This window comes from Acomys russatus, chromosome 25 (genome assembly GCF_903995435.1).
Source record: "Acomys russatus chromosome 25, mAcoRus1.1, whole genome shotgun sequence".
NCBI classification, from domain to species: Eukaryota; Metazoa; Chordata; class Mammalia; order Rodentia; family Muridae; genus Acomys; species Acomys russatus.
In genome coordinates this window covers 49,822,658-49,850,548 of record NC_067161.1, presented here as the reverse complement: position 1 = coordinate 49,850,548, position 27,891 = coordinate 49,822,658, and the positions used below count along the sequence as shown (strand labels likewise).

The window sequence follows — 27,891 nt, the reverse complement described above, 5'->3', positions numbered from 1 at the left end:
AGAGCCACAGGATGGCTTCCCCTCTGAGGGACGAGGAGGAGGAGGAGGAGGAGATGGTGGTGTCGGAGGAGGAAGAAGAGGAGGAAGAAGAGGGCGACGAGGAGGAGGAGGAGGTGGAGGCGGCCGAGGAGGACGATGAGGAGGACGACGACGAGGGAGTACTCGGGCGCGGGCCGGGCCACGACCGGGGCCGCGACCGCCACAGCCCCCCCAGCTGCCACCTCTTCCCGCCGCCGCCGCCGCCGCTGCCGCCGCCGCCGCCGCCGCCCCCGCCGCCAGGTAAGCGTCCGCCCGACCCGAGTCCGCCGAGCCGAGTCCCCCGCGCCCGGCCGGTGCCCGCGGTCTCCGCGGCGGCCTCGGGGCCAGGCCTCCTCCCCTCCCCCGCCGCACCCCTCCCCCGCCGCCGCCGCCGCCGCTGCCGCCGCCGCCGCCGCCCGGGCTGGAGAGCGCTGGGAGCGAGCTGCGCGCGCGGACCGGGCCACTTGGTCGCGGCTTTCGGGGGAGGAGATTTTTTTTTTCACCCTCGGCGGGGAGGGGGTTAGGCAGGAAACGGCCGTGGCGAAGCCAGGGTCCCGTCCCCCCCCCCCCCCAGCCCGCTCCCAGGCCGTGCGAGGGACCGATCGCCGAGACCCCGGCGACCGGACGGCGGCGTGGGGGGAGGGGCGCGTGGGGGGAGGGGCGGCCCGCGTGAGCGCCCCACGGGCTCGGCCTCCGCTCCCCCCCCCGCCGTGGGGTCCGGGGTGTGTGGAGCTGACCGCCATCCTCTCCACCCCCCCCCACGCCCTCCGCGGGGGACTTGGGCGGGCAGAGGTGGGACGGTGGCCCGGCGGACCAGCCCCTCCACCTGCAGGGACTTCGGTGCCCGCCAACTCAGGGGCGTGCGGTGGCACGCGGGGGAGGGGAGGGGAGGGGTCGTGTGCATGTCTGTAGCGGCTGGTGACTAGGGGCAGGTGGTGACCACACTCCACGCAGGCCACTTCCTGGAGTAAAGACTTGGACCTACCTACCCTCCACTCCTCCCCCCCAAACTTCCCTGCTCCCCCCCCCCCGCAGCTGGCCGTCCAGATCTCGGGTCACTTCAGATGAGGGGAGACAGGAGAGTGTCTGGGGAAGCCACACGCACCCCTCCACCCCCTATTCGGGGCCAGCCCCACCCTCGTCATCTCTGCCCCGGGCTCTTTTGTGTCAAGTGCAGCCCCCTCCTCCTCCCCCCCCCCCCCCCCCACCCCTGTGACCCCGTCAGTCTGGGGTGGCCGAACTGCCCAGCTGTGACTCTCACGTGGCTGCCATTCACTGTCACTCGGCCAGCCAAGCCACCCACACACCCTGACCACGCTGGGGGGCGTGAGCTGCCCACCCGGCTGGTGCGTGCTTGACCATGGCCACTCAATACCCTTCTCCCCGAGGTGACAGGTCCCCTGGCGCTCCGAGCAGCGCGTCCCGCGGTGCTGGGGACAAACATCCAGCAGTGTGTCGTCGTCCCCCCCCCCGCACTCAGACCACCCTCCAGGTGGAGCGAGCGGGGTTCGCCTGCAACCTCAGCCCGGGGGACACGCATCGCACCCCAAGTCTCCCGCGGCGGGGCAGCCCAGATGCACCAAACTTCAACACGTTATTTGTAAAACTATGGTGTTGACCAGTGTGAGACTTTATGCCGCCCGCGTTGGCACAGCCTTTGGAGAGGGGCTGGGGTGGGGGGCCGAATAATGTGTTTAATGCAGACTGGGTAAAGCCCCCCCCCGCTCCCCCACCCCTCCACCCCGCCAGGGTTACCCGAAAAGGGGGAAAAGTTTAGGAAAAAGTTATCCCAGCGAGCCCGCAGAACTCGCGTGGGGCGGGGGTGAGAACAGCAGGTCGTGGGGAGAGGGCTGCCCGCCGGGCTGCCGAAGGCAAGGTGTGGTAAAGAGGGGTGGCAGGGCTTGTCAGGTGAGCCAGGGGACCGGTAACTCTCGCCTAACTGTTCCGAACTCGGGGTCTGGTTTTGATCCCCGAAGCTGGGTGCCTGTGAGAGAGGAGAGGGAAAGAGTCTGAGGTCGAGGTGGGTCTTTGTGTGGCGTCCTCCCTCCTCCCTCCCTCCCCCTTCCCCTCCTTTGCTTTCTGAATCCTTGAGAAACGTCAAACGCTTTTAAATTTTTATATTTGAAATGAAAGCTCACCTCCTCTGTCTCTCTGGGCAATTCCGTTTCCCTTCCAGCCCTCCAAGTCAAAGTGACCCAGATACACCCCCTCAGATGACTTTCTGAGGTAAAACTTTCGGAAAATATTTTTAGCGTGCTCATTACCCGTCTACCTAAGTGTGGGGAAAACAAGTCCTCCTCTAAGGAGCCCGGCTGCCCGCCCTCGTCTCTTTCTGGAATATGAATTTGTACTCGTGAGAGCCTTCCATTGTTTTTCTGTGCGACTGCTTTGATTCTCACCGTTTTGTTTTACATTCTTGCCCAAGACCAATTTTTATCCCTTCCCCCTTCGCTCCAGTCTCCTTACATTGTTAAACGTTTAAAATAATAGCATTCGTGTTGGTGGGGGAAGGGAGCAGGAAGCTAAAGGGGAAAAAAAAAAAACCCCTCATTTCTTCTCCCTCCCCCTTCTGGCAAGTCTAGAGAAATAATATAACATAATATATAGATGTGATTCCTTGGGGGGGGTGGGGATGGGGGTGGGGAAATGATTGTGGGTGGTGCGGAAAATTCTGGTAGTTTCTTTGCAAAAGGTCTGAAAATACAAGCCCACCTCCTTCCTTCAGTACGCATGTGCGGCGGACCTATTATGGAGGTTCGCTGTGGGGGAGGGAGGGGAATTTTAGAGGAAAAAAAAAATAAATATAAGTGTGAGAGATTGATGGCGAGATTAGGAGAGAGGGGCGGGGGGAAGGCTCTGGCCCAGGCTCCTCCCACAGCCCCACGGCCAGGCTCCGCCCTCGCCCTCCCCATCTTCCCGCGATCTGAGCCGGCGTGTGGGAGAGTCTGGGCTCGCCGCCAGCTTTGAGAGGCTGCTGAGACAGAGGTTGGGCCTTAGATTTGCTTTATTACCCTCCCTTGCCTCTCCTCGCCGTCCTTCCCCTTTGCTGGCCGCCGACGTCGGCCTAAAATTGAGAACCTCCTGCTGGGCTGGGTGGGAAGTGGAGTTCACAGGCCGCCTCGCCCCACACACCCAGGGTGACCCGGGGCGGGCCACTTCCCTGATCCTTAGCCAGTTGGCGGGGCTTGGCCTGCCCTTGCCACTTGCCCCGCGGTCTTCGTTTCCATGTTCGTGTTAACCCAAGTCCCCAGAGTTAAGGGGAGCCAGCTGCTGGGCATGACGTCCGATTTCCTATTACAGCCCTGGATCATTTTTCACACACTGACTCTGGGCAGGCAGCCCCCTTTGCGTGCCCACCCCTTGTCCCAGAGCGTCTTTGCTCACCGGGACGCCCGCCGGGTAGTGGAGGTGGAAGGGAAGGTAGGATCAGATCGGAAACCCAGGCCTGGGGTGTTAATTGTGGCTAATTTTCCCTTGGCCGGTTCTGGAAAGAAGATTGTCCTAGAGCTAGAGTCTAGGCCAAGCCCTGGCTTTCCCCCTCTGGCTGCAGCTGCCTTTACTTGGACAAGACAGGTCTGGCTGGTTAGTCTACTGATTGGTGGGGGTGGTAGGTAAACCAGGGCCCCATTTCTGTGTGGTATCAGGGCTTAATGGGGGTGGTAGGTAAACCAGGGCCCCATTTCTGTGTGGTATCAGGGCTTAATCTGCCAGAAACAACTCGGGCAGGCTGGCAGGGGTCAGGGAGCACGGGGTGGTGGGGTATCAGAGACCCTGCCCTGGACCCTCTGGCAAGAGACCCAGGGACATAGCTGTGTGGAGGCAGGTACAGGCAGGGTGTGTGTGTGTGTGTGTGTGTGTGTGTGTGTGTGTGTGTGTGTGATTACATTCCTTGCTTGTTTCCCTGCAGTACGTGTATGTAGATGGGGACAGCTTGTCTGAGACAGAGGTGAAAGGTGAGGCCATGGGATAAGGGCAGGGCCACTGGGAATAGGCTTAGAGGCAGATGTACTCCCGTCCTCTGGGAGAAGGAGTGTTTAGGGAACTGCGTAGACTTCCTTTTGCTGACTTGGGCCGTGATGGAAGCAGATACTGGTCCCATGGGCAAGAGGTTAGGATGACTAGCTGAGAATTTCTTTTGCTCCAGCGGCGCAGTGTTGGTGTGATTATCCAGGAAAATGTAAACAGAGGCCTCGCTCTTGGCAGACAGGATGTCAGGGCCCTGGTGTGTTCGTGTGAGAGCCCAGGTGTCCACCTTTGGCTTCTGCCTTCTCAGCATCTGGCTTAGGGAGCTGCCAGCTTGTGTCTCCCTACTCCAAGTGCTGGGGTCAGGCCAGGCCAGCAGCTGGGCATGGCTTCCCCGGTTCCTGGGCAAGCTGCCAGCTGGCAAAGTGAGGGGGAAGGCAGGAGGAGCCCTGGCGAGAACTGAGAGGACCTGCCACAGTCTGAGCCGGTGGCCTAGAGTCTGGTCCCTTGTTGGGGGGGAGGGAGTGGCTTGGCTGGTCCTCCTTTCTGACTCTTGACCTCCCATTCAGAACCAGAGGATCTCAGAATACTAGAAGGACTGTGTTTGCGTCGTTGAAGGGCAGGGAAATCCAGCGGTGTCCATGCTGGGTTCCTGGAGAGTGGCTGAGGTGGTGAGAAGGGGACCGCGATGGGCTTCAGAGATGGGGACGCTCCAAGTTCAAGTTTCCTGGTGCTTTCTTCTCCAAAGATAAGGATGCTATTCGGCTGCTGCCTTCAGCTCTGCGTGTGAAGAAGAGAAAGCCAGGACCCAAGAAACAGAAGGAGAAGAAGCCAGGCAAACCCCGGAAACGCAAGAAGCTTGTGAGTGCGCAGGGTCCCTAACGTTGTAGAGAGGCCCAGGAGGCCCCTCCCCAGAGACGACGTTTTTCTCTGGTCCTGGGTACCTGGGTAGAGGGGTTCCTAAAGTCAAGAGGCTGGACAACCCCACTCATGTATCTCATCTGTGTCTCTTGGACCTAGACCCCCCAACCTCACTTTCTCCAACCTGGTAAAGAGCCCAGCTGTTGCCAGGCATGGCGGCGCACGCCTTTAATCCTGGCACTTTGGGAGGCAGAGGCAGGCGGATCTCTGTGAGTTCCAGGCCGGCCTGGTCTATAAAGCGAGTCAGGGGGAAGCCAAGGCTACATAGAGAAGCCCTGTCTTGGGGGGTGGGGGAAAGTCCAGTTGTCTACCATCTGAGAGACACAGTTGAGAGCACACTGTCCTGCTGGGGGTAGCTCAGTGGTAGAGAGCTTGCCCCACATGTTTGAGCCCAATACTGAAGGAAAAAGCAAACCACAGTCTTTGGGCAAGGTGACATGAGTTCAGAGCCTAGAGGGCCTCTGCCTCCCTGGGCAGTTTATTTAACTCCCTGTGCCTCAATTTCCTCTGATTTAAAAAAAAAAAAAGTGAATAAATATAGATCAATTGCTGTTTCGTAGGATAGTTGTAAAGATGGAAAGAGAGAAAATATGTTTTGCACTAAGAACAGTTCTTGGCACACAGTAAGAATGGATAAATGCTATTCTTGTTTCTCTTCCTTAGGACAGTGAAGAGGAATTTGGCTCCGAGCGAGAGGAGTACCGGGAGAAGTCAGAGAGTGGAGGCAGTGAATATGGCACCGGGCCAGGTCGGAAACGACGAAGGAAGCACCGAGAAAAAAAAGAGAAAAAAACAAAGAGGAGGAAAAGGGGAGAAGGAGACGGGGGACAAAAGGTAAGTAGAATTGTGATGTGGGGTGAGGAGTCAGCGTCAGAGATGGCACAGGGATGGAGGGACGCCGCGGGGGCTGGGCTGCAGAGGGGAGCGGGAAAGTCGGGGGCTGCCTGGGAGAGGAGGCTCCCTGGAGCCCCACCTTACCGCGCTGTGCCCCACTCAGCAGGCGGAGCAGAAGTCATCGGCAACCCTGCTTCTGACCTGGGGCCTGGAGGATGTGGAGCACGTGTTCTCTGAGGAGGACTACCACACGCTCACCAACTACAAGGCCTTTAGTCAGTTCATGAGGTACCGCGCAGCCTGGCCTCTCTGGGTCTGCTTAAAACCTAAGAAAATGCTTCCTAGAGAAATTCACAGTGTGTGCACAGATAATTTTATGCATAAATTCAGTCTCCTCTTGGTCTGGGCTCTGCCAGTCTCATCTAAGAGTCCACCTTTGCCTAAGGTCGTGGAGGCAGAGGTCATGTCTAGTACTGCGTTAGAGAGCTTTCTGGAACTAGAAGACGGCGAGGACAGGAAAGACTGAGCCCTTCCGCTCTTGACTGGTCCATTTTTCTCTCTGTAACTTCTCTAGACTAGACCTGGGTTACATCACAGTCCAAGAGTTTTCAAAACCCTTCCCTAAGTCCCAGTGACCCCAGCTCAGGCACTGACAGCAGCGGGCCTTGCGCTGCGGTGGCTGGGGAGGTAGGGATAGTGCGAGAGCCTTGGGAGGCGGAGGCAGTGGACAGCAGCTTAGTGCCCTGGCTCTTCTTGGCCAGTCACCTCATCTCTCCCGATCTCAGCTTCCTTATCTGTAAACCAGAACTAACGCTTGGCAGGAGCCTGTGTGGAGTTGGCAGGATGTTGAATGCTTAGCCCAGTACAGTTGGTACCTAGGCTCAAGGGATGCTAACTGGGAGCTGTCCTCGGTGATGTCTTACCCTGCTGCAGGCAGCACTGAAGAGGGGCTTAGCACACTCCTTAGAGGAAAACATGATGTTTGCCTCTTTCAAACTGTCCCAAGGGAAGCTTTGTTCAGGTTCCATAGAATTCAATAAAATGCAGAAAACCGAATACATCTTCCTTTCAGCTTCTTTTTACTTAGTTAGTTCCTTAAATTAATATTTTTTTCTTAATAGGACAAATTTTTCCCACTCAGGACTGTTAGCATAGACTTAATTGGTAGGGGGAGATGGTGGGATTCCCAGACCGTCTATAAAGGGCCTGAGTTTCCTGCCTCTGCGTCTTCAGGCCCCTAATTGCTAAGAAGAACCCTAAGATCCCGATGTCGAAGATGATGACCATCCTGGGGGCCAAGTGGAGGGAGTTCAGCGCCAATAACCCCTTCAAAGGGTCAGCAGCTGCTGTGGCAGCTGCAGCAGCAGCGGCGGCGGCAGCTGTAGCCGAGCAGGTGTCAGCTGCTGTCTCCTCAGCCACCCCCATTGCACCATCTGGACCCCCCCCTGCCCTTCCACCACCCCCCGCTCCTGAAATCCAGCCCCCACCCATCAGAAGAGCCAAAACCAAAGAGGGCAAAGGTAGGAGCCCCCTCTTCCCACCTCTGTCCCCTCTTTCCAAACCGCATGACTCCACAACCCATGTTTTCCCAGCCTTGACTGCTGCAGGGGGGAAGGCCTCCAAGGAAGGGAAGACGGGAAGCCGTGGCCCATGACACGGTCCAGAGTCCCTGTGGCTCTTGCTCTACCAGGATGTGTCACGCCTGTGGGCCTTCTCCCTCCTCCCCTCTCGCTCAGGTCCAGGCCACAAGAGGCGGAATAAGAACCCCCGAGTGCCCGATGGACGCAAGAAGCTTCGAGGGAAGAAGATGGCACCACTCAAGATCAAGCTAGGGCTGCTGGGTGGCAAGAGGAAGAAGCCGGGCTCGGTGAGCAGCCCTACCCTGTCTGCTAAACATTGGGGTGTCAGGGGCTGAGATCCATGGGCCGTCCCTGAGGGAAGCCGGGGTGGCGACCTATGGTCCAGGGATGGAGGGCGGTGGGTAAAGTGAGGTACACCTCACTCACGGCAGCGGGGCTATGGGCAGTATGTTTTTCAGAGTGACGAGGGCCCTGAACCAGAGGCCGAGGAGTCAGACCTGGACAGTGGCAGCGTCCATAGTGCCTCAGGCCGGCCCGACGGCCCTGTCCGTGCCAAGAAACTGAAGCGAGGCCGGCCAGGAAGGAAGAAGAAAAAGGGTAAGGGTGTTCTCACATGTGACCCCCTCTGACCGCCTCCTTCCTGTGTGGCCGCTCGTCTCCATTCGGCCCTTCTCCCGTCTTTCCCTGAATCCCTTTCTTTCTTTTTCTGTTCCCTTTTCCTTGGCGGGGATACATGACAGTCCCAGGCTGTCCTGCAGTGGCCGGGGAGGAGCTTGATGGCTATGAGACGGATCACCAGGACTACTGTGAGGTGTGCCAGCAGGGCGGGGAGATTATTCTGTGCGACACCTGCCCTCGTGCCTACCACCTGGTCTGCCTTGACCCTGAGCTTGACCGGGCTCCCGAGGGCAAGTGGAGCTGCCCCCACTGTGTGAGTACCTACACCCTCAGGCTCGCGCCTGTCTCTCCTTCCTCCTCTCACTTTCTCTTATGGCCTCCTGGGCTTCTCAGTAGGTGCTCAAGAGTCTAGAATCCTCACAGGGTCCTTTCTTTCAGTGCTTTGTTCCCAGAGTCAGTAATTTTGGAAAGTTGGGGTATCCTGTTTGGTAGGCCCCGTGAAACTCTTATGCATGTTCCAGGGCTCAGTCATCTTGGTTTTGCCTCAGTTTCCCCATCTCTTCATATCTTCCTCTGTCTATCTCTGTCTGCTCCTGGCCTCCTAGGAGAAGGAGGGGGTACAGTGGGAGGCCAAGGAAGAGGAGGAGGAGTACGAAGAGGAGGGGGAGGAAGGAGAGAAGGAGGAGGAGGACGATCACATGGAGTACTGCCGAGTGTGCAAGGACGGTGGGGAGCTCCTGTGCTGCGACGCTTGCATCTCCTCCTACCACATCCACTGTCTGAACCCCCCGCTGCCCGACATCCCCCACGGCGAATGGCTGTGCCCACGATGCACAGTAAGTGGAGCCGTGCCTCACAGTGCTCGCCGTCCAGCCCCGCCTCCCACCCATTTCAGGGGGCCCAAACACCCAGCTCTTCTTCAGCACCCCCCCCCTTGCTGTACCTTTGTCTTCCCTAACAAGGGACTCTGTTTACTTTTTCCATCCTCTTTCTCTCATGCGTCCATCCCGAAGTGCCCTGTGCTGAAGGGCCGTGTTCAGAAGATCTTGCACTGGCGATGGGGGGAGCCACCTGTGGCAGTGCCAGCGCTGCAGCAGGCAGACGGGAATCCAGACGTCCCACCCCCTCGCCCTCTTCAAGGCCGGTCAGAGCGAGAGTTCTTTGTCAAGTGGGTAGGACTGTCCTACTGGCACTGCTCCTGGGCCAAGGAGCTTCAGGTACAGAGGCCAGTCCTTCCTGTTCACCCGTGTGTCCTGTCCCCCCCCCCCCCCCCCCGCAGCCCGCTCCCCCACCCTCTGGGCCACCCCGTCCCTTGCCGTCTTTGGAGGCCATCTCTTCTCTCTCCCCTCTGCCCCATCAGCTGGAAATCTTCCACTTGGTGATGTACCGTAACTACCAACGGAAGAACGACATGGACGAGCCACCGCCGCTGGACTACGGCTCTGGGGAAGATGACGGGAAGAGCGGCAAGCGCAAAGTGAAGGACCCTCAGTACGCGGAGATGGAGGAGAAGTACTACCGCTTTGGCATCAAGCCAGAGTGGATGACCGTCCACCGCATCATCAACCATAGGTGCGTCCTTGGTCTGGGGAGAGGCCCACCCAGACTGCGACACTGCTCCACCGCTGGCAGTGGCCCTGCAGGAGCTGAAGGTCCAGCTGAGGTTTGGCTTCAGTCACCAAACCTCAGTCTCTGCAGCCCCAGCCCTTCTGGCCCGGTGTCTTGTTGGGGACTTGAGAAAGCGGGAGGAAAGCTCAGTCCAGCGCTGTTGGTGGCTTGCCTCTAGTAGCGTGGGGGTGGGGGTGGGGCGTGCAAACAAGCTGAGAAACACGTTGTGCAGATGAGTGTTCCACAGCAGTGTTCACTACTGCTTGGCACTAGCTCTCCTACACTGAAGTGTGAGTGATGAGCAGGACGTTTGTTGGTTTGCTCACCACTCAGTCTAGTGCCCCATCCATGGCTGGCTCACATTAGGCACTCAGAGTCCTGTCTGGGTAAGTGAGTGATAGTGCTGGCTCTCCGGCCATGCTCTGTGGTGGCTGGCTTTTACGTACCATCCCGAGAAGGCTGAGGCAGCAGACGCTGTGTTTGTCGGCACTCTGTGCGATGTTTGACCCTGTTGTTCTTTCCCCTCCTACCTCTCTTCTTGGTTTCCCTGCACAACAGTATGGACAAGAAGGGGAGCTACCACTACCTTGTGAAGTGGAAGGACTTGCCTTACGACCAGTCCACGTGGGAGGAGGATGAAATGAACATCCCCGAATACGAGGACCAGAAGCAGAGCTACTGGAGACACCGGTGAGCGGCTCAGAGAGCTTGAAAACCGGGGCAGGGGTGGGGGGGCAGCTCAGAGTGCGTGAAAACTCGGGGGGGGGGTGAGGGAAGGGGCAGCGCAGCCTTGGCCGGGGCTTTGGCTGGGTTTGCTAGGCATAGTACAAGGTGGAGCAGTAAGGTCTGGCCGGCCTGGAAGGATGGCCCAGGAGAAGGGGAAATAAGATCTGGTCTGAGAAATGAGTCCTAGGATACATGGAAGAGAAGGATTGGCTCTCAGGGAACCCCAGTAGCTGGGGTAGAAAGCGTAGGAGAGGGCGGCAAGACGGCTTGGTGGGTGACGGTACCTGCCGCTGAGGCTGGCAGCCTGAGTGTGTGTCCTAGGGTCCACACAGTGGAAGGAGAGGGGCAGTTTCCACAAGCTGTCCTGGGACCTCGCTGTCCGGGGACCTCGCTGTCCGGGGACCTCGCTGTCCTGGGACGTCTGTACTCTGTAGCTGTAATGAGATTTTTTTTTTTCTTTAAAACACTTTGAAGAAAGAAAACGGGAGAATCTGAGGGAAGGTTTTAGGCAGAGGAAGGCAGGTCTGGAATGGATTTAGAGAAGTGGGAGTGCGCCTGAGGACCAGGCCTCACTCGGACGCCCACTCTTTCCTCAGTGAGCTAATTATGGGCGAGGACCCTGCACAACCCCGCAAGTATAAGAAGAAGAAGAAGGAGTTACAGGGTGACGGGCCTCCCAGCTCACCGACTAATGATGTAAGTTCTCGCTTTTCCTGCCATTGCAGTGTTGGGACCGATTGCTCTGACACGGTCAGCAGCCTCTGAGCAGCGGCCCAGGGGCTTGGCTTAGGGCCTGGAGTGCTACCGCAGCGCTGTGCTGGGTGTTGGTTTAGGGGCCGAGGGGAGGGGAGGGGAGGAAGACTGAAGACTAGAACTCAACTCAGTCGGAGGCTGAGGGAATTGTAAGCCACCTTGACACCAGTGCCAGGGCAGGGCAGAAGAACCTCAGCTGTTCCCTTGAACCTTGCTGTGTCTCGACTCCACAGCCTACAGTGAAATACGAGACTCAGCCACGGTTTATCACAGCCACAGGAGGCACACTGCACATGTATCAGCTGGAGGGGCTGAACTGGCTGCGCTTCTCCTGGGCCCAGGGCACGGACACGATCCTGGCTGATGAGATGGGGCTGGGCAAGACCATCCAGACAATCGTCTTTCTCTACTCGCTCTATAAGGAGGTGTGTGTCGGGCTCTAGGCCCCCGAGGGGGCTGAGTCCTCGCCTGGATGGGGGTGAAGGGCAGAAAGCCAGAGCAGGCAGACTAGTGTGTCCACCTAACCAGGGCTAATGGGGTTCCACCCTTTAATCTCAGGGCCATACAAAAGGCCCCTTCCTGGTGAGCGCTCCACTCTCCACCATCATCAACTGGGAACGGGAGTTCCAGATGTGGGCACCCAAGTTCTATGTGGTCACGTATACGGGTGACAAGGACAGCCGGGCCATTATTCGAGAAAACGAGTTCTCCTTTGAGGACAATGCCATCAAAGGCGGGAAGAAAGCTTTCAAGATGAAGGCAAGTCCCCGGTCTTGTGCTTTAGACCCTCAGATCTGTCGTTTCTTTGTCCTCTCCTTCTCTCTGCCTCTGTACTACATAGTGGGGTCTCCTGGAGCATGTGCGACCCTGTCAGCACTGGGCATAGGGGTGGAAACCCAGGGCTGTGGTCCCTGGGCCCTGTTTGGTGTGGAGGTTAGAATTCCTGGCTTCCTGAGGGGCTCATGTGGTTCTTCATAAAGAGGGGGGTCTGGAGGTGTCGGGGTCTGGAGGTGTGGGGGTCTGGAAGTGGGGGAGGGCTGGAGGTGGGGGAGGGCTGGAGGTAGGGGGCGCTGGAGGTGTGGGTGGCTGGCAGGTGGAGGTGCTGGAGGTGGGGGGCTGGCAGGTGACCGGGCAGTGCTTCTGTTGGCAGAGGGAGGCCCAGGTGAAGTTCCACGTTCTCCTGACGTCATACGAGCTAATCACCATTGATCAGGCAGCACTTGGCTCCATCCGCTGGGCCTGTCTAGTGGTGGATGAAGCTCATCGGCTGAAGAACAACCAGTCCAAGGTGAGCCAGACCCCCAGCAGCGAGCAAGCGAGTGAGCGAGAGTTTGGAAGGTGCGCCCTCACCTGCCTTGATCCTTAAAATAAAGAAACTAAAACAAAACTCAACAGCCTTGGGGGTTGTTGTAGCCTGGAAAGCTGGAGAAAGGACTGTGCGGCAGGAGGGGAAGGCTGGGGACTTGGGCCTCTGATCCTGAGGGAAATGGCAATTCAGGAGCTGGCAAAAAAGGGAAAAGTCTACGAAGTAACATGGCCACTTGCCACTGAAAACCCTTTCTCCTGCCTGCCTTTGTCCCACTTCCTAGTTTTTCAGGGTCCTTAATGGCTACAAGATAGATCATAAGCTGCTGTTGACGGGGACCCCGCTGCAGAATAACCTGGAGGAGCTGTTCCACCTGCTGAACTTCCTCACTCCAGAGAGGTTTAAGTAAGTGGCTCACCGAGTGCTCTGCGGGAGGAAAGGCAGCTTGGAGAGTTGTAGGAGAGTCACTCGACCTAGGAAGCAGAGCCAGAGGTCAGAGGCCAAGAACGTCCCCCGCTGTCTGACTTTTTTTCTCTTTGTGCCTGTTAGCAACTTGGAAGGCTTCCTGGAGGAGTTTGCTGACATCTCCAAAGAGGACCAAATAAAGAAACTGCATGACCTGTTGGGGCCGCACATGCTGCGGAGGCTCAAGGCTGACGTCTTTAAGAACATGCCCGCCAAGACAGAGCTCATTGTCCGAGTGGAGCTAAGCCCTATGCAGAAGTGAGACTTGGGCTGTGCTTGGCCGTGGGGATTGGGCGATAGCTTTCCAAGAGTTGGGACCAAGTGCCATATTAGAAGTGGCACGCCTTTCATCCCAGCCCTCGGGAGGCAGAGGCAGGCGGATCGCTGTGAGTTCGAGGCCAGTCTGGTCCACAAAGTGAGTCCAGGATGGCCAAGGCTACACAGAGAAACCCTGTCTCGGAAAAAAAAAAAAAAAAAAAAACCAAACCAACCCCCCCCCCAAAAAAAAAAGAAGTGGTTCCTCTTGGGAGTGATGGTACAGATCCCTTGAGTCTGGGGCCAGCCTGGTCTACAGAATGAGTTCCAGGACAGCTGGGGTTACACAGAGAAACCCTGTGTAAAAAAGAAGAAGAAAACAGAAGTAGTTCCTTTATTGTTTGTGTGTCTTGCACATCTCTACCCTGGTCTTTAGGAAATACTACAAGTACATCCTAACTCGAAATTTTGAGGCCTTGAATTCACGAGGCGGTGGGAACCAAGTGTCACTGCTTAACATCATGATGGATCTGAAGAAGTGTTGCAACCACCCGTACCTCTTCCCTGTGGCCGCCATGGTAGGAGCAGAGAGCAGGGACCAGTCACATGGGTTCGCCAAGAGGGTCTGTGTTAGCTTAGGGGTGGAGCTGAGTTGCAGGGCCAAGCTTCTGACCTTGAGACAGGTGGGGCTGTAGTTAAGCTTCCTGACTCTTTCTCCTTTTCCCCTCTTTTCAGGAGTCTCCAAAACTCCCCAGTGGGGCATATGAGGGCGGGGCACTTATCAAGTCATCAGGCAAGCTTATGCTGCTACAGAAGATGCTGAGGAAACTGAAGGAGCAAGGCCACAGAGTGCTCATCTTCTCACAGGTGACCGTCCCACTGTCCTCTCTCCATGTCTGTATTCTGTTGCCATTTACCACCCAGACCGCACTTCCTGTCTTCGTCCTGTGGCTGCTCTACGAGGGAAGAGTGGAATCATGCCCACAAGCTTGTCTTGACTCTGGGAGGCAAGGTGGCCCATGCCCATAATCACTGAATTTGTGATGCTGAGCCAACGCCTGTCTAAATGTAGAGAGGCCCTGTATTCAAATAAAAAGAGAGCAGATGGCCGAAGATGGTTCTGTGCTAGAGCCCTTCCCTAGCTGCAGGAGGCTGTGCTGTGCTAGAGCCCTTCCCTATCTGCCTGAGGCTGTGCTGTGCTAGAGCCCTCCCCTATCTGCCTGAGGCTGTGCTGTGCTAGAGCCCTCCCCTATCTGTCTGAAGCTGTGCTGTGCTAGAGCCCTCCCCTATCTGTCTGAAGCTGTGCTGTGCTAGAGCCCTCCCCTATCTGTCTGAAGCTGTGCTGTGCTAGAGCCCTCCCCTATCTGTCTGAGGCTGTGCTGTGCTAGAGCCCTCCCCTATCTGCCTGAGGCTGTGCTGTGCTAGAGCCCTCCCCTATCTGCCTGAGGCTGTGCTGTGCTAGAGCCCTTCCCTATCTGCCTGAGGCTGTGCTGTGCTAGAGCCCTTCCCTATCTGCCTGAGGCTGTGCTGTGCTAGAGCCCTTCCCTATCTGTCTGAAGCTGTGCTGTGCTAGAGCCCTCCCCTATCTGTCTGAGGTTGTGCTGTGCTAGAGCCCTCCCCTATCTGTCTGAGGCTGTGCACTGGATCCCTAACACTGGGAAACAAGTTAAAAACAAAGAGGATCTGGGCTCGGGTAGTGGTGTTCGCCTTGAATCCAGCCTGGTCCATATAGCGAGTTCCAAGTCAGCCAGGTTTACACAGCGAGATCCCGTCTTTAAAAATAAAGCAAGCCAGAGAGGGTGGTTTACGCCTGTGATCTCAGCACTCAGGAAGCAGAGGCAGGCAGATCTCTGAGTTCAAGGACAGCCTGGTCTACAAAGCAAGTCCAGGGCAGCCAGGGCTACACAGAGAAATCCTGTCATGAAAAACCAAAAACAAATAAACAAACAAATAAGTAAGTGCAGGGCTTGGGGATTTGTTGTAGGAAAGGGCTCCTTCGGGAAGCGAGGTCCCAGCTGCTGTCTCTGGACTCCTACTGTCTCTTTTTTATTTTTTTTTTATTTTATTTTTTTTTTTTATTTATTTTTTTTTTTTTTTATTTTTTTTTGGTTTTTCGAGACAGGGTTTCTATGTGTAGCCTTGGCCATCCTAGACTCATTTTGTAGACCAGGCTGGCTTCGAACTCACAGCGATCCGCCTGCCTCTGCCTCCCAAGTGCTGGGATTAAAGGCGTGCGCCACCACGCCCGGCCTGTCTCTTTTTTAGATGACCAAAATGTTGGACCTTCTGGAGGACTTCCTGGACTACGAAGGCTACAAGTACGAACGCATCGATGGCGGCATCACGGGCGCCCTTAGGCAGGAGGCCATCGACCGGTTCAATGGTGAGGATGAAATAAATTCTTTGGTCCCTGTGGACATGGAAGGCCTGAGAAACTTCTGCCATGTCCTTAGGATGGGGGATGCTGAGGGGATGTTGGAAACTGAGACTAGGAGTTAGGGTACGGTGTTTATAGTCGGAGCGCCTAGCAGCCAGGGGTAAACTTGGCCTCCTAATTCTCACATCCTAGCTCCTGGTGCCCAACAGTTCTGCTTCCTGCTGTCCACCCGAGCTGGTGGCCTGGGCATCAACTTGGCCACTGCTGACACTGTCATCATCTTCGATTCAGATTGGAACCCCCATAATGACATCCAGGTGGGAACCTGCACCCCACATTCCCTGTTACATTCAGCAAGTTGACACCGGTTCATGAAGGAGGTTGTCCTGCTCAGGGGCGGGCCTTAGGAGAGAAGAGAAGGCCTTTCCCTACCGGTGTCAGCTTCTCTGTGTCACTCTGCGATGCCCTCTATTTCTTCCTGCCCCTGTAGGCCTTTAGCAGAGCCCACCGGATTGGCCAGGCAAACAAAGTGATGATTTACCGGTTTGTGACTCGAGCATCTGTGGAAGAACGAATCACACAGGTGGCAAAGAGAAAGATGATGTTGACACATCTGGTCGTGCGGCCGGGTCTGGGCTCCAAGGCTGGCTCCATGTCCAAGCAGGAGCTGGACGACATCCTGAAATTTGGCACCGAGGAGCTCTTCAAGGATGAGAACGAGGGTGAGCCTTTTCTGCAGCCCTTGAGGCAGCCCGGGCTCCTCAGGGAAAACACCCCCAGGAAGCTCCCCCAAATCAAACCTTTCCTGTCAGCCTGCGCAGGACAGATACCTTCTTCCTAGTCTTCCTGAGATAAAGGTTGGCCACCTAAGGACACAAAACAAAAAACCCTTCCCACGAGTCCCAGGGAACAGTCATTTCCTCCAGGCCTGTGAGAAGGAGGCGGGTGGAGCATTTCCCCGTCCTAACTAAACTGTGGCCTCTTCTGTCGCTTGTCGCTGCCAGGGGAGAACAAGGAGGAGGACAGCAGTGTGATCCATTATGACAATGAAGCCATTGCGCGGCTGCTGGACCGAAACCAGGATGCAACCGAGGACACGGATGTGCAGAACATGAACGAGTACCTCAGCTCCTTCAAGGTGGCGCAGTACGTCGTGCGCGAAGAAGACAAGGTGAGAGGCGTGGCCCACACCCTGCCCAAGGCCGTCTCTGGAGGCCCACACCCTCCCCAAGGCCGTCTCTGGAGGGCCACGCCCTGCCCCCAGGCCGTCTCTGGAGGGCCATGCCTGTCACTAAATTTTGAAGTAGGACTATTCTGCACTCTTGCTTTTGGTTTATTCTCTCATCCTGGTCCCCAGCAAAAAGCAACAGTGGCCCTCCAACAGCTTCTCATTCTGAGAGACAACACTGAGCTTTGGAGAGACACCTAGGTACAGAAAGTTCTAGCAGTCACAGACCGCTGCTTCTGAGGCTGTGGGAAGTGAGGGGGAAGTAGAGCAGAGGTTTAAAGGAGCAGGGAACAGGTGACAGGGAAAATGTCTCCAGAAACGGGATGTTGGGTCCAGAGCATCAAGCAGGATTTGGCCAGCGAGGGAGAGTGGGATTTGATGCAGCAGTGGGTGTGGCGAGGCTGGCGGCCTTCACTCTTGCTGCCCTTTCAGATTGAGGAGATCGAGCGGGAGGTGATCAAGCAGGAGGAGAACGTGGACCCCGACTACTGGGAGAAGCTGCTGCGCCACCACTATGAGCAGCAGCAGGAGGACCTGGCCCGCAGCCTGGGCAAGGGCAAGCGCGTGCGGAAGCAGGTCAACTACAACGACGCCGCGCAGGAGGACCAAGGTGACCGCGCTGCCCCTGACCAGAGAGAAGGGACGATGATGCGACGGGCAGAGCTTCCGGCCAGGGCTGTAGGGCGGGAAGGGGGCTGGGGGACCAGGAAGGGCCAGGAGGAAGTTTCTAGGGCCAGATGGATCTGTGAGATTTACTGACCTTAGGACTGCAGAGGGACCCTGTGAGCACCCAGGGGACCCATTGTTTACGTAGCTGTGACGTGCGGCAGAGTGGGAGAGTAGGAAATACCGAGAGGCTAAAGATGGCTCAGGACGGCTGGAGAGATGGCTCAGAGGTTAAGGGCACTGACTGCTCCTCCAGAGGTCCTGAGTTCAATTCCCAGCAACCACATGGTGGCTCACAACCATCTGTAATGTGATCTGACGCCCTCTTCTGGCCTGCAGGTGTACATGCAGGCAGAGCGCTATATGTAATAATAAATAAAATCTTAAAAAAAAAAAAAAAAAAGATGGCTCAGGAGGACCAGGGCCAGGGTAGAGGTGGAGAAAGGTGCAAGAGGAAGAACACAAGTGCAGAGAGCCCAGGATGGCTGCCGCGGAGCTGACCACGGAGTCCTCTCTGTCCCTCACAGATAACCAGTCAGAGTACTCAGTGGGGTCGGAGGAAGAGGACGAAGACTTCGATGAGCGTCCAGAAGGTGGCGTCTTCTCTTGACTTTCTGTCGCAGTTCTTTCAGTTTCACCTTCCAGCTTTCTTTAAGCCCTTTATTTGTTAAAGATTTATTTATTTTTATGTATATAGTTTTACCTGCATGTATGTCTATGCACTGTCTGCATGCCTGGTACCTGCAGAGGCCAGAAGAGGTTGTCGGATCCTCTGAAACTGGAGTTACAGATGGTTGTGAGCCACTGTGTGGGTGCTGGAAATCAAACCCTGGGCTCTTAATTGTTGAGCCATCACTCTAGCCCCCGAGGCCCCTGTTTTTATGCAATAAAAATGCTTTGTTTTGCTGGGCATGGTGGTGCACGCCCATAATCCCAGCACTCAGGAAGGCAGAGACAGGCAGATCTTTTTGAGTTTGAGGCCATTTTGGTCAACAAGTGAGTCCAGGACAGCCAAGGCTACACAGAGAAACCCTGCCTCAAAAACAAAAAACAAAAACAAAAAGTCTTAAAAATGCTTTCTTTTTGGCTGGGAACATGGTAGCACACACTTGTAATGTCAACAGTTAGGCTAAAGCAGGAGGGTTGCTAGTTTGAGGCATTCTGACTACACATTCTAACTACATAGCTGCTGTATCTCAAAAAGAAAGAAAAGCTGCTCTGGTAGGAAAACTGACTATTGAATATGGAAAGGAAGACGTGGCCATGATGTCTCTATTGTTGAAGCCGGAGCATACGGCCGCGTGGTAGCAGGTGCTCTCAGGTCACGAAAGGTGGCGAGGTATGGTGACAACACCTGCAGCTCCAGCCAGGAGGAGGGTTAGACAGGATGCCTTAAGTGCAGGAGGTGGAGGCCTGAGCAGCACAGACTCCATCCAAAAGTACAAACTCGCATACACTGAAACCAAATAGGAAGAGGATGTTACTTTTTTAATGTTTAGTAATAGATAAAAGGCAATAAGATACCAGGTCAATTTTATGTTTAATAATACAAGACAATGATAAGAAGATACCAGGTATTAGATTATATGAGGTTTATTAAATGAGCTTGGGGAGAGAAGGAAAGGGGGGAGGGGTACCCCAGAGAGAGAGAGAGAGACAGAGGAAGAGAGAGACAGAGACAGAGCAACAGAGTGAAAGACAGATCGAGAGAGTGAGAGAGAGACAGACAGAGGGGAGAGAGAGAGCCACAAGCAGGGTCTGTCCTTTTCTATAGCCCTGGGCTGGGCTATGCCCCCGTGGCAGGTAAGCAATGACATCACAGGTAGGCAATGACATCACAGGTAGGCCGACTGGAGCAGAATCCCAACACCTTTACTTTCCCACGAGTTGCCTGTCAGGATATTTGTTACTAATTTTTGGATATGGCTTCTTTTAGCCTTACCAAGTAGTAATGCTGACAACGTGCTTGCAAGAAAATCAGAGGCAAATGTGAATAGACCAGCCCTGTGTTTTATATATCATGGGATGGGTATAAGGCAGACTGAGGGCTATGAGAGGGTGCTGACTCCACTAATCAATGTCACCCTCACCCTTAGGGCGTCGGCAGTCAAAGAGGCAGCTCCGGAACGAAAAGGACAAGCCGCTGCCCCCACTGCTGGCTCGAGTCGGGGGCAACATTGAAGTGAGACGCTGGCCAGACACCTTGCATGAGCTCTAAGGAGAAAAGGGGTCTGGGTACACCGGGAATTGAGTAGGCAGAGCTTCTGGCTCCTAATCATTCACAGCCCCGCCTCTTTGCCTCACCTTCCCGATGCAGGTGTTGGGGTTCAATACTCGACAACGAAAGGCTTTCCTTAATGCTGTGATGCGCTGGGGGATGCCGCCTCAGGATGCTTTCACCACGCAGTGGCTAGTGCGAGACCTGAGGGGCAAAACTGAGAAGGAGTTTAAGTGAGTATGGACGGATGGCCTGAGCCAAGAGCTTTGGGTCTGCTTGTTTTTCCTATTGGCTGCCGCGTGATGTGACCTTACTCAGCTGATCACCACCTCCGTAGTCATGTGCAGGCTCTATTTCCTGGGAGGTGGGCTCAGCCTGCCCCACTTCCCCTCAGCAGAGCCTAGAATAAAGAGGCCAGGCCTCCTCCCTCATGGGAGAGGTGTCTGAGGAAGGAGCCTCACCCAGGCTGGCCGGGCCTCACATTTAGTTGGCCATGAAAACCTGGCAGGAGGAGCTGGTGAACGGGATGAGAAACTGACTGATGGCTCAGGGACAAAGTGCCAAGTCCCAAGAGATGCAGCAGGGGAGCTGACAGTTGAGGGGAGGGGTGGGGGGCATGCAGGCAGTGAATGAGTTAAGAAGTGGAGGGCGGATGCAGGTGAGTGGCCTTTGGGAGGAGTCTTGTAAGCACCTGGGAGTTGAAGTTGAGGGAGTCAGTGAGCTGTATGTCGTCTTCTGTGCCCAAACCCCTGCTAAGTCCTTGCTAAGTCCTCCCATTACCATGCTTTCCAGGGCCTATGTGTCTTTGTTCATGCGACATCTGTGTGAGCCTGGGGCAGACGGCTCTGAAACCTTTGCCGATGGGGTCCCTCGTGAGGGGCTGAGTCGCCAGCAGGTGCTGACCCGAATCGGAGTCATGTCTCTTGTCAAGAAGAAGGTCAGCTTTTCCTCACTCACACACCAGGCCGGCTACTTAGTCTCTGTTCTTCTCTGTCATGAGTCTCACCTCAGGCTGGTCTGGGACAGAGGAGACAGAGCTTCCTGTTTGCCTGGTGCCGGGAACTGACCTCGTCCCTGCACGCCTCCTTCCCCAGGTGCAAGAGTTTGAGCACATCAATGGACGCTGGTCGATGCCGGAGCTGATGCCTGACCCTAGTGCTGACTCCAAACGCTCTTCTAGGGCTTCCTCTCCTACCAAAACCTCTCCCACCACTCCGGAGGCGTCCACAACCAACAGTCCTTGCACCTCTAAACCTGGTAATTGGGAGTCAAGGGGGGATGGTGGGGAACAAGTGTGGCCAGATGTGAGGGTGGAAAGCCTGGTGTTCCCCTTGTATCAGTCTGTTTGTGTGATTATAATGCAGTGCATAAAGTTGGACAGCTGTGTAGAGGAAACAGGCTTGTTTGGGCTCATGGTTTTGGAGGTTCGAGGTCAACAGCTACGTCTTGCTTGCAGCACCATGGGTCATGCCCGCTGCTGCGTGCTGAATGGCAGAGAGCGTGCATGTGCTGCCTCCCCCGTTCTCTGTTTGTTTGTTTGTTTGTTTCAAGACAGGGTTTCTCTGTGTAGCCTTGGCTGTCCTGGACTCACTTTGTAGACCAGGCTGGCCTTGAACTCACAGTGATCCACCTGCCTCTGCCCTCTGAGTGCTGGGATTAAAGGCATGCACCACCAGAGTTCAGTTACAGGTCTCACCCATGACGTCATCTAACCCTGATCGCCTCCTCCAAACCCACCTGTAAACACTGTAGTTAGTTCAGTTTCTGCCAGGTTCTTATCTCACCGTGGCATTCAGTGCAGCACACGAACCTCTGGAGAGCACTGAAGGCTTGCCCAAGCCCTAGCGCTGCCTTGTCCCACAGCGACCCCGGCTCCCAGTGAGAAAGCAGATGGTATAAGGACACCTCCAGACAAAGAGGACGTGGAGAATCCAGAAGAGAAGCCAGAGAAGAATAGCAGAGCCGGGGAGAAGATGGAGACAGAGGTGTGTGAACACCCGCTTCTCCCTGAGGAGGTGGTGGGAGGCCTTGGCCACGAGGTGCCTAGGGATGCGTGAGCTCATCTTGACTCAACTGACCGCCACCAGGTTGATTGTCCCAGCCCAGCCCCATCGCTTGGAGAGCGGATAGAACCGAGGAAGAATCTTTTAGAGGGTGAAGCCCCAGGGGCGCCTGGAGAGATGGGGCCTGAGCCTGGGTACCGAGGAGACAGAGACAAGTCCGGTGGGTGTCTTATCCTAGTGGCCACACCGATTGAATTCTGGAGTTCCCTCTTCTGGAGCTGGGATGAGAGTAACAGCTTCCCTTCCTCCCTCCTCCCTCCTCCCTTCTCCCTCCTCCCTCCTCCCTCCTGACTCTCCCCACAGCCTCAGAGCCAACGCCAGGAGGAAGCGGGGAGGAGGAACCGCTGGATACACAGGAGCACAGGGAGCGGCTGGAGCGGGGACCGGGGGATTTGGGCAAGAGAGGTAATGGGGAAAAAGGGCTGGACACCCAAGTCCCTGAGGGTAGGGGGCAGAGTCTGGGGGACCCAACGCCTGGGTCTTGGGTGAGCACCTGTCAGAAGAGCCAGTGCAGTCCATGTGTTCGGACTCAGAAGGATGCTGTCCTGAGGTGTGGGCTCTGCCTTGTTTGGCCTAGCAGAAGATGGAAAAGCAGACCGGGAGCTTCGCCTTGGGCCTCCTCGAGATGAGCCACGGGCCAGCGGGCGCCGTGAGGAGAAGGTGGAGAAGCCGAGGTTCATGTTCAACATTGCCGACGGTGGCTTCACAGGTGTGAACGCTTGTCTCTTACCTGCCCCTCACTGTCCATTTGGGTTTTCTCACTGTGTCCGAGGCTACCTGCTCTGTTTAGTTCCAAGCTCGTTAAATGAAATGGTGCATACTGACGATGAGCCTTGCTCCAAATCCTACCTGTATTACCAAACTTCCGTGGGTCTCCAGTACAAGTTTTGTCTTAATCCTAATGTGAGCCTGTTCATAATTAACTTGATTATTTACCTCCTAACATAGTGTTTTCCTGCCTTTTTAAAAATTTAACTCTTTTCAGATTTATTTTATGCGTATGAGTGTTTGCCTGAATGTGTGTGTGTGTGCGCGTGCAACATGTGCACAATGCCCCAGCGGTCAGGAGATGGTGCTGGACCCTCTGTAACTGGAGTTAGAGATGGTTGTGAGCCCCCATGTATGTGCTGTGACCCGAGCTCTGGTCCTTTTAACCACTCAGCTACCCCCCTAAACCCTCCCTTCAGTTCTAAGAGGCCTTGAACACTCTGCCCTTACCAGCTCTCTGGCTGTGCATGCCTGCGGGGTGGGCGTGGGTCACAGACCCCTGCTGCCTCTCTCTTGCCCTCTGCAGAGCTGCACACACTGTGGCAGAACGAGGAACGGGCAGCCATTTCCTCGGGGAGACTCAATGAGATCTGGCACCGCAGACATGACTACTGGCTTCTGGCTGGGATCGTCCTGTATCCTCTGTCTCTGTGCAAGAAGAAGGGGCTCTCATCTGGGAGAGACGGCGTCGCAGCATCTCTGTGGCTGCGAGAAACACCATGACCGGAAGCAACTTGTGGAGGAAAGGGTTTATTTCACATTACAGCTTGTCGCGTATTGTCCAGGGAGGTCAGGGCCGGAACCTGGAGGCAGGAGCTGATGTAGAGGCCATGGAGGGCGCTGCTCACTGCCTTGCTACCCATGGCTTCTTCAGCCTGCTTTCTTTCTTTTTGTTTGTTTGTTTGTTGTTTTTTTTCGAGACAGGGTCTCTCTGTGTTAGCCTTAGTTGAGTTGGACTCGATTTGTAGACCAGGCTAGCCTCCAACTTGGAGAGATCCACCTGCTTCTGCCTCCGAGTGCTGGGACTAAAGGTGTGCGCCACCATGCCCGGCCAGCCTCCTTTCTTACAGGACCCAGAACCACCAGCCCAGGGGTGGCAGCACCTACAGTGGGCTGGGCCCTCCCATGTCAGTCACTAATTAAGGAAATGTCTTTAAATTTGCCTACAGCCCAACCTCATGGAGGTATTTTCTCAGTTGATGTTCCTTTTCCCAGATAATTCTAACTTGTGTCAGGTTGAGAAAAACTAGCCAAGACTGAGGGGTACGCAAGAGAAGAGAGTTCACGCTCAGGCAGGGAGGCTTGTGTCACATTCTGGGGAAGTCTGGCCAGCAAGATATGTTCGCAGCCAGGTCCACTTGGTTCCGCTCCTTGACAGTCCCCTCTCCTCCGTCGGCAGCCATGGCTATGCGCGGTGGCAGGACATTCAGAATGATGCTCAGTTTGCAATCATCAATGAACCATTTAAGACCGAAGCCAATAAGGGGAACTTCTTGGAGATGAAAAATAAATTCCTGGCCCGGAGGTTCAAGGTGGGAATAAAAGGGGGAAGAAGTGGGGGGCAGGGAGGGCCCGGACTAGACGTGGTCTAGAAGGAATGTTGCCATCTTGGGAGTTGAGATGGCACTTGTGGCTAAGGCCACAGTGTGTGCCCTTGTGATGGGAACTATGGTCTGGATGGGAGTTGATGCTGGGGTCACACACTGTGGGGACGGAGTAGCTCCCTAGCGTCCTGGTCCCCCCACTCACCCGTGTTCACCTCTACCCTGCCCCCTCAGCTCCTGCCCTAGCGTCCTGGTCCCCCCACTCCCCTGTGCTCACCTCTACCCTGCACCCTCAGCTCCTGCCCTAGCGTCCTGGTCCCCCCACTCACCCGTGTTCACCTCTACCCTGCCCCCTCAGCTCCTGCCCTAGCGTCCTGGTCCCCCCACTCCCCTGTGCTCACCTCTACCCTGCCCCCTCAGCTCCTGCCCTAGCGTCCTGGTCCCCCCACTCCCCTGTGCTCACCTCTACCCTGCACCCTCAGCTCCTGCCCTAGCGTCCTGGTCCCCCCACTCCCCTGTGCTCACCTCTACCCTGCACCCTCAGCTCCTGCCCTAGCGTCCTGGTCCCCCCACTCCCCTGTGCTCACCTCTACCCTGCCCCCTCAGCTCCTGCCCTAGCGTCCTGGTCCCCCCACTCCCCTGTGCTCACCTCTACCCTGCACCCTCAGCTCCTGCCCTAGCGTCCTGGTCCCCCCACTCCCCTGTGCTCACCTCTACCCTGCACCCTCAGCTCCTGCCCTAGCGTCCTGGTCCCCCCACTCCCCTGTGCTCACCTCTACCCTGCCCCCTCAGCTCCTGCCCTAGCGTCCTGGTCCCCCCACTCCCCTGTGCTCACCTCTACCCTGCACCCTCAGCTCCTGCCCTAGCGTCCTGGTCCCCCCACTCCCCTGTGCTCACCTCTACCCTGCCCCCTCAGCTCCTGCCCTAGCGTCCTGGTCCCCCCACTCCCCTGTGCTCACCTCTACCCTGCCCCCTCAGCTCCTGCCCTAGCGTCCTGGTCCCCCCACTCCCCTGTGCTCACCTCTACCCTGCACCCTCAGCTCCTGCCCTAGCGTCCTGGTCCCCCCACTCCCCTGTGCTCACCTCTACCCTGCCCCCTCAGCTCCTGCCCTAGCGTCCTGGTCCCCCCACTCCCCTGTGTTCACCTCTACCCTGCCCCCTCAGCTCCTGCCCTAGCGTCCTGGTCCCCCCACTCCCCTGTGCTCACCTCTACCCTGCACCCTCAGCTCCTGGAGCAGGCGCTGGTGATCGAGGAGCAGCTGCGGCGGGCGGCCTACCTGAACCTGTCACAGGAGCCGGCGCACCCCGCCATGGCCCTCCACGCCCGCTTTGCCGAGGCCGAGTGCCTAGCTGAGAGCCACCAGCACCTCTCCAAGGAGTCGCTGGCGGGGAACAAGCCAGCCAACGCCGTCCTGCACAAGGGTAAGGGCCGCGGTGGCCCCGCGCGGGGGAGGGCCCACAACGCTGCGTAAGTCTTCACCCCGCACCCTTCAAAACCTTCCCACACCCCATCCCCTTACCCCTCTGTCCTCTGAGCCACTCCCCTCTGACCTCTAACCCCATCTCTGACCCAGCTGGCACACTGTTGGCTTTTATCCCTTGTCCAAACCCACACTTGGTTGGGTTCACACCAGCAGGGTACCAGTCACCTCACAGAGTGGCACCGCATGGTTATACCTACCGTGGTCCTAATAGCCTTGGTTCATGTATATGCACCACAGATGTCCTCAGCTCTGATCCCACAGGTCACTTCCTTCATATTCCTTCATCCTATGAAGTGAAAACTACTGCCCGTACTCCGTAAAACTCTCCTTTGACCCCCGAGCCTTTTCTCCCGCTCCCTCCTACCTTGCTAACTGCAGGTTAAGTCCCAGAGCCATCTTAACCACCTAACAGAAGCTGGTGTCGTGACCGCCTCCTGCTCCCTTAGGCCCTTCTGTGTAACGCTGACCCTTTAACTCCCCTCCCCCACTATGTGTAAAAACTGATCCCTTAAGTCATACTGCCCGTGCCTCCCCACCTTCCCCAACCCTAAACTCCCTCTTCCAGTATGGGATGTTCTGACAACCCCGACCCATGTCTTCCAATGTCTTCCCTACCCTTTGTCCATATTGTTTCTTCTTTTTTATTTCCATCTGTCCTGTGTGATATCTGGCCTGACACTCTCCTCCTCCGAGTCACTCTTTTCCTGTCTCTTTTCTGTCATTTTTGTCACTTGGTTCCTTGTGTCCTCTCTCTCTGGCTATACTTGTCCATCTGACTGTCACTTTTTCTGGCTCCATCTCTCTTTCCACCTTTCTCTTGCCCTTCTTTCTCTGTGGCCCGGGCCCCAGTTCTGAACCAGCTGGAGGAGCTGCTGAGCGACATGAAGGCGGATGTGACCCGCCTGCCAGCCACGCTGTCCCGAATACCCCCCATCGCAGCCCGCCTGCAGATGTCCGAGCGCAGCATCCTCAGCCGGCTGGCCAGCAGGGGCACAGAGCCTCATCCCACACCGGTAACGCTCTTCTCCCCTTGCATGTCCTGTCAGTGTCCCTCACACACAGACACACAGACAGACAGACACACAGACAGACACATAGACACAGACACACACACACACACACAGACACACACACACACACACACACACACACACACACACGGAGCAGTCGGCTCCAACAGTCTTCACCTTGAGTCTCCCTGTCCCATAATCTGTAGTGACTCTGGACCACAGGTCCTTCCCCCTAAACTGTGGACTGACTAACCTCAGCTTGCTCTCGGTTCCAGGCCTTTCCCCCGGGTCCTTACGCCACACCTCCGGGGTACGGGGCGGCCTTCAGCGCCGCACCCGTAGGGGCACTGGCCGCCGCAGGCGCCAATTACAGCCAGATGCCTGCGGGGTCCTTCATCACAGGTTAGACGGTGCTCCTGACTTCTTGCTTCTCCCTCACTTTGGCCAAACTTCTCTCTGCTTGACTCCCTTGTCCAGTGTTTTGGGGATGAGTTATTCTGGCCTTGTTCTAGCCGTTCTAACCTCTCCCGTTCATCAGGAGGCTGAAGCAGGATTCCTGAGAATCCTCAGGCTAGCCTGGGCTTGTGTGAGATGCTTGTCTCAAAAAAGAAGCCGGCTGGGTGTGGTGTTGCACATAGTTAATCCCAGCACCAGGGGAGGCAGAAGCAGGTGGATCTCTGTGAGTTCTAGCCTCAGGGCAGCCAGGGCTATGTAGAAAGACCCTATCTCAGAAAAACCAAGAAACCAAAAGTCTCCCCCCGTCATACACCTTCACATCTCTCTCCCACTTGAACTTCCTCTGCCTGGTGTCCTCAGCGGAAGTGAATGTCAACCCAGAGAGGCTAGAGTCAGACCCTGTCACGTTGTGCTACAGGAGGAGTCTGAGGAGAGTTACCCCTAGTCTGAGGAGGAGGGTCACCCCTAGTCGTCTTTCTACATTTATTAGAAATTCACAAGTGGCAGGAAATGACTTGGCAGTCAGGGTGGGCTGTTGTCAGGGAGTGACACTTGGTATATGGGGGCTGACTTTTCCTTACTCATCTCCCCAAACAGCCACCACCAATGGCCCTCCAGTGCTGGTGAAGAAAGAGAAGGAAATGGGGGCGCTGGTGTCAGACGGGCTGGATGGGAAGGAGCCCCGAGCAGGGGAGGTGATTTGTATAGACGACTGACTGGATCCCAGGCCTGCCCTTCACCTAGGCCCCGACCCCGGAGCCGACCCACATCTCAGGCCTTGGGGCCTGCCGCCAACCCTCCACCGTCCCCACCCCTTGGGCCACCACTGGGCTAGCAGCCCCCTTGTCCCTCTGTAACTCCTCCCTTCAAGAAGGACCCCCTCTCTCTCTCCACCTCCACACACCTTTCCCACCAAACCTTGAAGACTGTGCTGGGGTGAAGAGGTCTGGGTGGGAGGTGGTTAGCAGGGTCTTCCAAGTACCCATATGCCTCACCACCAAACATGCGCAGCTTCCCAGTAAATGATTGT

At 56.2% G+C, this 27,891-nt stretch overlaps 1 protein-coding gene and 1 non-coding gene across 2 annotated transcripts; both read left to right on the top strand.

The window, feature by feature from the left end:
• Positions 1 to 27,891, top strand: Chd3 (chromodomain helicase DNA binding protein 3). The gene is made up of 40 exons (XM_051167482.1): positions 1 to 279; positions 4,730 to 4,842; positions 5,566 to 5,736; positions 5,900 to 6,024; positions 6,970 to 7,256; positions 7,473 to 7,603; positions 7,763 to 7,913; positions 8,057 to 8,247; positions 8,540 to 8,770; positions 8,948 to 9,151; positions 9,295 to 9,506; positions 10,101 to 10,232; positions 10,865 to 10,964; positions 11,255 to 11,446; positions 11,580 to 11,780; positions 12,172 to 12,309; positions 12,611 to 12,732; positions 12,877 to 13,050; positions 13,484 to 13,625; positions 13,783 to 13,914; positions 15,313 to 15,430; positions 15,617 to 15,741; positions 15,915 to 16,146; positions 16,429 to 16,595; positions 17,085 to 17,262; positions 17,846 to 17,911; positions 19,415 to 19,500; positions 19,636 to 19,769; positions 20,329 to 20,473; positions 20,631 to 20,793; positions 21,400 to 21,521; positions 21,624 to 21,759; positions 21,903 to 22,004; positions 22,180 to 22,308; positions 22,894 to 23,002; positions 23,767 to 23,899; positions 25,138 to 25,333; positions 26,245 to 26,408; positions 26,681 to 26,807; positions 27,459 to 27,891. Exons 1-40 carry the CDS (start codon positions 12 to 14, stop codon positions 27,575 to 27,577), a joined length of 6,168 nt encoding a protein of 2,055 aa, XP_051023439.1. The 5' UTR covers positions 1 to 11; the 3' UTR covers positions 27,578 to 27,891.
• Positions 19,882 to 20,021, top strand: LOC127208875 (small Cajal body-specific RNA 21). The gene has a single exon (XR_007833140.1). It is a non-coding gene; the product is annotated as a small Cajal body-specific RNA 21 (non-coding RNA).